Source organism: Symphalangus syndactylus, chromosome 23, assembly GCF_028878055.3.
Source record: "Symphalangus syndactylus isolate Jambi chromosome 23, NHGRI_mSymSyn1-v2.1_pri, whole genome shotgun sequence".
In the NCBI taxonomy this organism is placed as follows: domain Eukaryota; kingdom Metazoa; phylum Chordata; class Mammalia; order Primates; family Hylobatidae; genus Symphalangus; species Symphalangus syndactylus.
The window spans coordinates 54,599,664-54,609,122 of NC_072445.2; the positions used below are offsets into that span (position 1 = coordinate 54,599,664).

The window sequence follows — 9,459 nt, forward strand, 5'->3', positions numbered from 1 at the left end:
AATAGCAGTTGTCCATTGAGCTCATAAAATCTAAGACCGCACTGGGCTTCTAAGCCACCCGCAGAGCCTAGCTTGGCGCTGAAAGCTAAGTGGGTGCTCTGTCATTGCTGGGGTTAGATTGACTGGTTCTAACAGAGACCAGCTATAGAGCTAACACTTGATGGAATATTTTGAATATTGATGGCCTTTTCACTGGCTTCTGCCTATGGTAAGTACAGGTACAACCCAAAGCGAAGAGCCTCATTTATAGTGTGTGGCTGGGGGAGAGGGAGGTTTGCGAACTGAGTCATTTTTCCCCCATTCAGCCTGTGTGTGTCTGTGTGAGTTCATACCTGTATGTGTGCATAAAATCAAACAAGAATAAAATGTTTTCCTTTGTTCCCTTCCTTCTTCCTCTCTCTGTCTCTCCCTGTTTCCACAGGTCAGCGTTGAAGTTTTGGTAGAGTATCCTTTTTTTGTGTTTGGACAGGGCTGGTCATCCTGCTGTCCGGAGAGAACCAGCCAGCTCTTTGATTTGCCGTGTTCCAAACTCTCAGTTGGGGATGTCTGCATCTCGCTTACCCTCAAAAACCTGAAGAATGGCTCTGTTAAAAAGGGCCAGCCGGTGGATCCCGCCAGCGTCCTGCTGAAGCACTCAAAGGCCGACGGCCTGGCGGGCAGCAGACACAGGTATGCCGAGCAGGAAAACGGAATCAACCAGGGGAGTGCCCAGATGCTCTCTGAGAATGGCGAACTGAAGTTTCCAGAGAAAATGGGATTGCCTGCAGCGCCCTTCCTCACCAAAATAGAACCCAGCAAGCCTGCGGCAACGAGGAAGAGGAGGTGGTCGGCGCCGGAGAGCCGCAAACTGGAGAAGTCAGAAGACGAACCACCTTTGACTCTTCCTAAGCCTTCTCTAATTCCTCAGGAGGTTAAGATTTGCATTGAAGGCCGGTCTAATGTAGGCAAGTAGAGGCAGCGTGGGGGAAAGGAAACGTGGCTCTCCCTTATCATTTGTATCCAGATTACTGTACTGTAGGCTAAAATAACACAGTATTTACATGTTATCCTCTTAATTTTAGGTTTCTGTTCTAACCTTGTCATTAGAGTTACAGCAGGTGTGTCACAGGAGACTGGTGCATATGCTTTTTCCACGAGTGTCTGTCAGTGAGCGGACGGGAGGAAGGGCACAGCAGGAGCGGTCAGGGCTCCAGGCATCCCCGGGGAAGAAAGGAACGGGGCTTCACAGCGCCTGCCTTCTCTAGCGGCACAGAAGCAGCCAGGGGCGCTGACTCCCGCTAGTGTCAGGAGAAAAGTCCCGTGGGAAGGGTCCTGCAGGGGTGCAGGGGTGCACGCATGTGCGGGTGCACAGGCGCTGTGGCGGCGAGTGAGGGTCTCTTTTTCTCTGCCTCCCTCTGCCTCACTCTCTTGCTATCGGCATGGGCCGGGGGGATTCAGAGCAGTGTCCTCCTGGGGTTCCCACGTGCAAAATCAACATCAGGAACCCAGCTTCAGGGCATCGCGGAGACGCGTCAGATGGCAGATTTGGAAAGTTAACCATTTAAGAGAACATTTTTCTCTCCAACATATTTTACAATAAAAGCAACTTTTAATCGTATAGATATATATTTCCCCCTATGGGGCCTGACTGCACTGATATATTTTTTTTTTAAAGAGCAACTGCCACATGCGGGATTTCATTTCTGCTTTTTACTAGTGCAGCGATGTCACCAGGGTGTTGCGGTGGACAGGGAAGCCCCTGCTGTCATGGCCCCACATAGGGTAAGGGGGGGTTGGGGGTAGGGGCGAGGGAGAGAGCGAACACCCACGCTGGTTTCTGTGCAGTGTTAGGAAAACCAATCAGGTTATTGCATTGACTTCACTCCCAAGAGGTAGATGCAAACTGCCCTTCAGTGAGAGCAACAGAAGCTCTTCATGTTGAGTTTGCAAAATCTTTTTGTCTTTGAACTCTAGTACTGTTTATAGTTCATGACTATGGACAACTCGGGTGCCACTTTTTTTTTCAGTTTCCAGTGTGACATGAGGAATTAGATTTTGAAGATGAGCATATATTACTATCTTTAAGCATTTAAAAATACTGTTCACACTTTATTACCAAGCATCTTGGTCTTTCATTCAACAAGTACTGTATCTCACTTTAAACTCTTTGGGAAAAAAAAAAAAAAACAAAAGTAAGTTGCTTTCTTTTTTTCAACACTGTAACTACATTTCAGCTCTGCAGAATTGCTGAAGAGCAAGATATTGAAAGTTTCAATGTGGTTTAAAGGGATGAATGTGAATTATGAACTAGTATGTGACAATAAATGACCACCAAGTACTACCTGACGGGAGGCACTTTTCACTTTGATGTCTGAGAATCAGTTCAAGGCATATGCAGAGTTGGCAGAGAAACTGAGAGAAAAGGGATGGAGAAGAGAATACTCATTTTTGTCCAGTGTTTTTCTTTTTAAGATGAACTTTTAAAGAACCTTGCGATTTGCACATATTGAGTTTATAATTTGTGTGATATTCCTGCAGTTTTTATCCAATAACATTGTGGGAAAGGTTTGGGGGACTGAACGAGCATAAATAAATGTAGCAAAATTTCTTTCTAACCTGCCTAAACTCTAGGCCATTTTATAAGGTTATGTTCCTTTGAAAATTCATTTTGGTCTTTTTACCACATCTGTCACAAAAAGCCAGGTCTTAGCGGGCTCTTAGAAACTCTGAGAATTTTCTTCAGATTCATTGAGAGAGTTTTCCATAAAGACATTTATATATGTGAGCAAGATTTTTTTTAAACAATTATTACTTTATTATTGTTGTTATTAATGTTATTTTCAGAATGGCTTTTTTTTTCTATTCAAAATCAAATCGAGATTTAATGTTTGGTACAAACCCAGAAAGGGTATTTCATAGTTTTTAAACCTTTCATTCCCAGAGATCTGAAATATCATTTGTGGGTTTTGAATGCATCTTTAAAGTGCTTTAAAAAAAAGTTTTATAAGTAGGGAGAAATTTTTAAATATTCTTACTTGGATGGCTGCAACTAACCTGAACAAATACCTGATTTTTCTTTTACCCATTGAAAATAGTACTTCCTTCATTTCACAAATTAAAAAAAAAAAAATCTGATATCAACCCACATTTTGGCTGTCTAGTATTCATTTATATTTAGGGCTCACCAGGACTAATGATTTTTATAAACCGTTTTCTGGGGTGTACCAAAAACATTTGAATAGGTTTAGAATAGCTAGAATAGTTCCTTGACTTTCCTCGAATTTCATTACCCTCTCAGCATGCTTGCAGAGAGCTGGGTGGGCTCATTCTTGCAGTCATACTGCTTATTTAGTGCTGTATTTTTTAAATGTTTCTGTTCAGAGAACTTGCTTAATCTTCCATATATTCTGCTCAGGGCACTTGCAATGATTAGGTTTTGTTTTTCTTTTTGTTTTTTAACCTTTGATGGTGAGAGGAACACGGGCTGCCACATAGACTTTGTTCTCATTAGTATCACTATTTACAACTCATGTGGACTCAGAAAAACACACACCACCTTTTGGCTTACTTCGAGTATTGAACTGACTGGATCCACTAAACCAACACTAAGATGGGAAAACACACATGGTTTGGAGCAATAGGAACATCATCATCATTTTTGTGGTTCTATTTCAGGTATAGGAATTATAAAATAATTGGTTCTTTCTAAACACTTGTCCCATTTCATTCTCTTGCTTTTTTAGCATGTGCAATACTTTCTGTGCCAATAGAGTCTGACCAGTGTGCTATATAGTTAAAGCTCATTCCCTTTTGGCTTTTTCCTTGTTTGGTTGATTTTCCCCATTCTGGCCAGAGCAGGGCTGGAGGGAAGGAGCCAGGAGGGAGAGAGCCTCCCACCTTTCCCCTGCTGCGGATGCTGAGTGCTGGGGCGGGGAGCCTTCAGGAGCCCCGCGCGTCTGCCGCCACGTTGCAGAAAGAGCCAGCCAAGGAGACCTGGGGGAGGAGCCGCAGTGTCCCCTGTCACCACACGGAATAGTGAATGTGGAGTGTGGAGAGGAAGGAGGCAGATTCATTTCTAAGACATACTCTGGAGCCATGTAGCCTGGAGTCAACCCATTTTCCACGGTCTTTTCTGCAAGTGGGCAGGCCCCTCCTCGGGGTCTGTGTCCTTGAGACTTGGAGCCCTGCCTCTGAGCCTGGACGGGAAGTGCGGCCTGTTGTGTGTGTGCGTTCTGAGCGTGCTGGCCAGTGGCTGTGGAGGGGACCACCTGCCACCCACGGTCACCACTTCCTTGTGGCAGCTTTCTCTTCAAATAGGAAGAACGCACAGAGGGCAGGAGCCTCCTGTTTGCAGACGTTGGCGGGCCCCGAGGTTCCCAGAGCAGCCTCTGTCACCGCTTCTGTGTAGCAAACATTAACGATGACAGGGGTAGAAATTCTTCGGTGCCGTTCAGCTTACAAGGATCAGCCATGTGCCTCTGTACTATGTCCACTTTGCAATATTTACCGACAGCCGTCTTTTGTTCTTTCTTGTTTTCCATTTTTAAACTAACAACAGCAGGCCTTTTGCGTTTACAATGGAACACAATCACCAAGAAATTAGTCAGGGCGAAAAGAAAAAAATATAATATTAATAAGAAACCAACAAACAAGAACCTCTCTAGGGATTTCTAAATATATAAAATGACTGTTCCTTAGAATGTTTAACTTAAGAATTATTTCGGTTTGCCTGGGCCACACTGGGGCAGAGGGGGGAGGGAGGGATACAGAGATGGATGCCACTTACCTCAGATCTTTTAAAGTGGAAATCCAAATTGCATTTTCATTTGGACTTTCAGGATAATTTTCTATGTCGGTCAATTTTTCATTTTCCCTAACTCACCCAGTTTAGTTTGAGATGATTTGATTTCTGTTGTTGTTGATCCCATTTCTAACTCGGAATTGTGAGCCTCTATGTTTTCTGTTAGGTGAGTGTGTTGGGTTTTTTCCCCCCACCAGGAAGTGGCAGCATCCCTCCTTCTCCCCTAAAGGGACTCTGCGGAACCTTTCACACCTCTTTCTCAGGGACGGGGCTGGTGTGTGTGGTACACTGATGTGTCCAGAAGCAGCACTTTGACTGCTCTGGAGTAGGGTTGTACAATTTCAAGGAATGTTTGGATTTCCTGCATCTTGTGGATTACTCCTTAGATACCGCATAGATTGCAATATAATGCTGCATGTTCAAGATGAACAGTAGCTCCTAGTAATCATAAAATCCACTCTTTGCACATAGTTTGATCTTTACTGAAATATGTTGCCAAAATTTATTTTTGTTGTAGCTCTGGATTTTGTTTTGTTTTGTTTTTTTAAGGAAACGATTGACAATACCCTTTAACATCTGTGACTACTAAGGAAACCTATTTCTTTCATAGAGAGAAAAATCTCCAATGCTTTTGAAGACACTAATGCCATGCTATTTCAGATATGGGTGAGGAAGCAGAGCTCTCGGGACCGAAGGCCAGGCTTCTTGAGCTGTGTTGGTTGTCATGGCTACTGTTTCATGAACCACAAGCTGCTCAACAGACTGGTCTGTTGCCTTCTGAAACCCTTTGCACTTCAATTTGCACCAGGTGAAAACAGGGCCGGCAGACTCCGTGGCCCAATTCGGTTTCTTCAGTGGTGATATGAAAGGAAAGAGAATTACACTTTTTTTTTTTTTTTAAAGTGGCGTGGAGGCCTTTGCTTCCACATTTGTTTTTAACCCAGAATTTCTGAAATAGAGAATTTAAGAACACATCAAGTAATAAATATACAGAGAATATACTTTTTTATAAAGCACATGCATCTGCTATTGTGTTGGGTTGGTTTCCTCTCTTTTCCACGGACAGTGTTGTGTTTCTGGCATAGGGAAACTCCAAACAACTTGCACACCTCTACTCCGGAGCTGAGATTTCTTTTACATAGATGACCTCGCTTCAAATATGTTACCTTACTGATTGATAGGATCTTTTCTTGTAGCACTATACCTTGTGGGAATCTTTTTTTTTAATGTACACCTAATTTGAGAAGCTGAAGAAAACAAAATTTTGAAGCACTCACTTTGAGGAGTACAGGTAATGTTTTAAAAAATTGCACAAAAGAAAAATGAATGTCGAAATGATTCATTCAGTGTTTGAAAGATATGGATCTGTTGAAACAACGAGTTTCATACTTTGTTTGTAAAAAAAAAAATAAAGCAGAGAAGGGTTGAAAGTTACATGTTTTTTTGTATATAGAAATTTGTCATGTCTAAATGATCAGATTTGTATGGTTATGGCCTGGAAGAATTACTACGTAAAAGGCTCTTAAACTATACCTATGCTTATTGTTCTTTTTGTTACACATAGCCCTCGTCTGAGGGAGGGGAACTCGGTATTCTGCGATTTGAGAATACTGTTCATTCCTATGCTGAAAGTACTTCTCTGAGCTCCCTTCTTAGTCTAAACTCTTAAGCCATTGCAACTTCTTTTTCTTCAGAGATGATATTTGACATTTTCAGCACTTCCTGTTCCTATAAACCCAAAGAATATAATCTTGAACATGAAGTGTTTGTAACAAGGGATCCAGGCTACCAATCAAACAGGATTCATTATGGGGACAAAAAAAAAAATTATTTCACCTTCTTTCCCCCCACACCTCATTTAAATAGGGGGGGGTGAAAACATGATTTCAATGTAAATGCCTCATTTTACTTTAGTTTTATTTTGATTTTTATTTAATATAAAGAGGCCAAAATAAATGCGGAGCAACTTCTCAGAATAGTATTCCTGTCCAAAAATCAAGCCGGACAGTGGAAACTGGACAGCTGTGGGGATATTAAGCACCCCCACTTACAATTCTTAAATTCAGAATCTCGTCCCCTCCCTTCTCGTTGAAGGCAATTGTTCTGGTAGCTAACTTTCTCCTGTGTAATGGCGGGAGGGAACACCGGCTTCAGTTTTTCATGTCCCCATGACTTGCATACAAATGGTTCAACTGTATTAAAATTAAGTGCATTTGGCCAATAGGTAGTATCTATACAGTAACAATCTCTAAGAATTTCCATAACTTTTCTTATCTGAAAGGACTCAAGTCTTCCACTGCGGATACATTGGAGGCTTCACCCACGTTTTCTTTCCCTTTAGTTTGTTTGCTGTCTGGATGGCCAATGAGCCTGTCTCCTTTTCTGTGGCCAATCTGAAGGCCTTCGTTGGAAGTGTTGTTTACAGTAATCCTTACCAAGATAACATACTGTCCTCCAGAATACCAAGTATTAGGTGACACTAGCTCAAGCTGTTGTCTTCAGAGCAGTTACCAAGAAGCTCGGTGCACAGGTTTTGTCTGGTTCTTACAGGAACCACCTACTCTTTCAGTTTTCTGGTCCAGGAGTGGGGTAAATCCTTTAGTTAGTGCATTTGAACTTGATACCTGTGCATTCAGTTCTGTGAATACTGCCCTTTTTGGCGGGGTTTCTTCATCTCCCCAGCCTGAACTGCTCAACTCTAAACCCAAATTAGTGTCAGCCGAAAGGAGGTTTCAAGATAGTCCTGTCAGTATTTGTGGTGACCTTCAGATTAGACAGTCTTCATTTCCAGCCAGTGGAGTCCTGGCTCCAGAGCCATCTCTGAGACTCGTACCACTGGATGTTTTAATATCAGATCATTACCCACCAAACTTCCAATCGTATGCCTCCCACAGGCCAAGGGAGAACAGACACCAGAACTTGGGTTGAGGGCACTACCAGACTGACATGGCCAGTACAGAGGAGAACTAGGGAAGGAATGATGTTTTGCACCTTATTGAAAAGAAAATTTTAAGTGCATACATAATAGTTAAGAGCTTTTATTGTGACAGGAGAACTTTTTTCCATATGCGTGCATACTCTCTGTAATTCCAGTGTAAAATATTGTACTTGCACTAGCTTTTTTAAAACAAATATTAAAAAATGGAAGAATTCATATTCTATTTTCTAATCGTGGTGTGTCTATTTGTAGGATACACTCGAGTCTGTTTATTGAATTTTATGGTCCCTTTCTTTGATGGTGCTTGCAGGTTTTCTAGGTAGAAATTATTTCATTATTATAATAAAACAATGTTTGATTCAAAATTTGAACAAAATTGTTTTAAATAAATTGTCTGTATACCAGTACAAGTTTATTGTTTCAGTATACTCGTACTAATAAAATAACAGTGCCAATTGCAGATGTGTGTCTTTGCCTTCTGTTGGGTCCTCAAAGAAGAGGCTAGGAAAAGAGTGCTAATTCCTCCTCCTTATTGACCCCCGCTCACGAGTTCTCCCTGGGTAGGTCAGAGGTGGGGAGGTGTGACATGACGCATTGCCTTCACTGCCAGTGTTTGGGGGGGAAGAGTATGTGTGAGATGAGGTTCTAATAAAAGGCACACAGCCACACCTGATGTCTTGGTTTCTTCAGTTCATGTTTATGCCTCCTAGCTGAACGCTGCTGTTCACAAGAGGTATATTTGTCTTTAAACGTGGTAGCTTCGTGGACTCCTGTGGCATAATCTATACACTCTTTACAGATTTGCTCTCAACTGATTAGTGGTCTGAAAGTGGAAAATTTATTTTTATTTCCTGTAATTCAAGCTCATTAGAAATTCAGGGAGCAGGCTGGGCACAGTGGCTCACACCCGTAATCCCAACAGTTGGAGAGGCCGAGGCAGGAGGCCTGCTTGAGCCCAGGAGTTCGAGACCAGCCTGGGCAACATAGTAAGACCTCATCTCTACAAAAAATGAAATTAGCCGGGTGTGGTGGCACATGCCTGTGGTCCCAGCTACTTGGGAGACTGAGGTGGGAGGATCGCGTGGGGCCAGTGTTAGGGTAACTAGAGCACCCTAATGGCGCTGGTTCCGGGTTCTTCTTCCTCAATGCAAACCCGCCAAAGGAAAAACCAATCAGAGAGAGGTGTTTTTCCCACCTCGCTCTAAGCCCCACCCCAACCAATCACAAACATCCACGCAGCCCTCCTGGGCATAAAAGAAGCAAACCCCCCACCGCTCTCTCTCTCTCTGCCTCCTGCCCAGCCCAGCCTGCTGCCTCCAATAAAGATCTCTTGGCCAAGCCGGTGTGCCGTGGTCTTAAGTCTGAGCGTCACTCTTTCATTGGTGCTGTGACTCAGATTGGGACTCCCCGCCTCCGGCGGGACCCCAGTCCCCCTCAGACTCAGACCAGGCCCCGGCCGGCCTTCGCCCAAATTCCCGTCCGCCGAACAGCGCATCCACCACTGGCTCCTGTTTGGTAAGTCCCCTTCCGTAGTCTGCCGCCTAGTCCTATACTGTGGCAACAGACTCCTGCTTCCCCTCCTCGACCCGCAGGGAACGGAGTTTTCTCCCTCTCCTCCTCGCCCCTCTGGCCTGAGCCTCCACCCCGAGCCTCCGCCCCGCACCATACTGTTGGCTACATACAAAAATCTTGGTACCAAGTGGCTCACGGTCCCTCGGCCATGCTGTTGGCCCTTCAGTCC

The 9,459-nt window shown here is 43.6% G+C and overlaps 1 protein-coding gene across 1 annotated transcript in view; it reads left to right on the plus strand.

The window, feature by feature from the left end:
• The window catches only part of ATXN1 (ataxin 1), a 29,586-nt gene extending 21,408 nt beyond the window's left edge, over window positions 1–8,178 (plus strand). The window contains exon 2 of the mRNA XM_055263496.2: window positions 422–8,178. Within this exon, the coding sequence (XP_055119471.1) occupies window positions 422–952 (531 nt within the window). The 3' untranslated portion in view covers window positions 953–8,178. The remainder of the gene's footprint in view (window positions 1–421) is intronic.
• The last annotated feature ends 1,281 nt before the right edge of the window (window positions 8,179–9,459 follow it).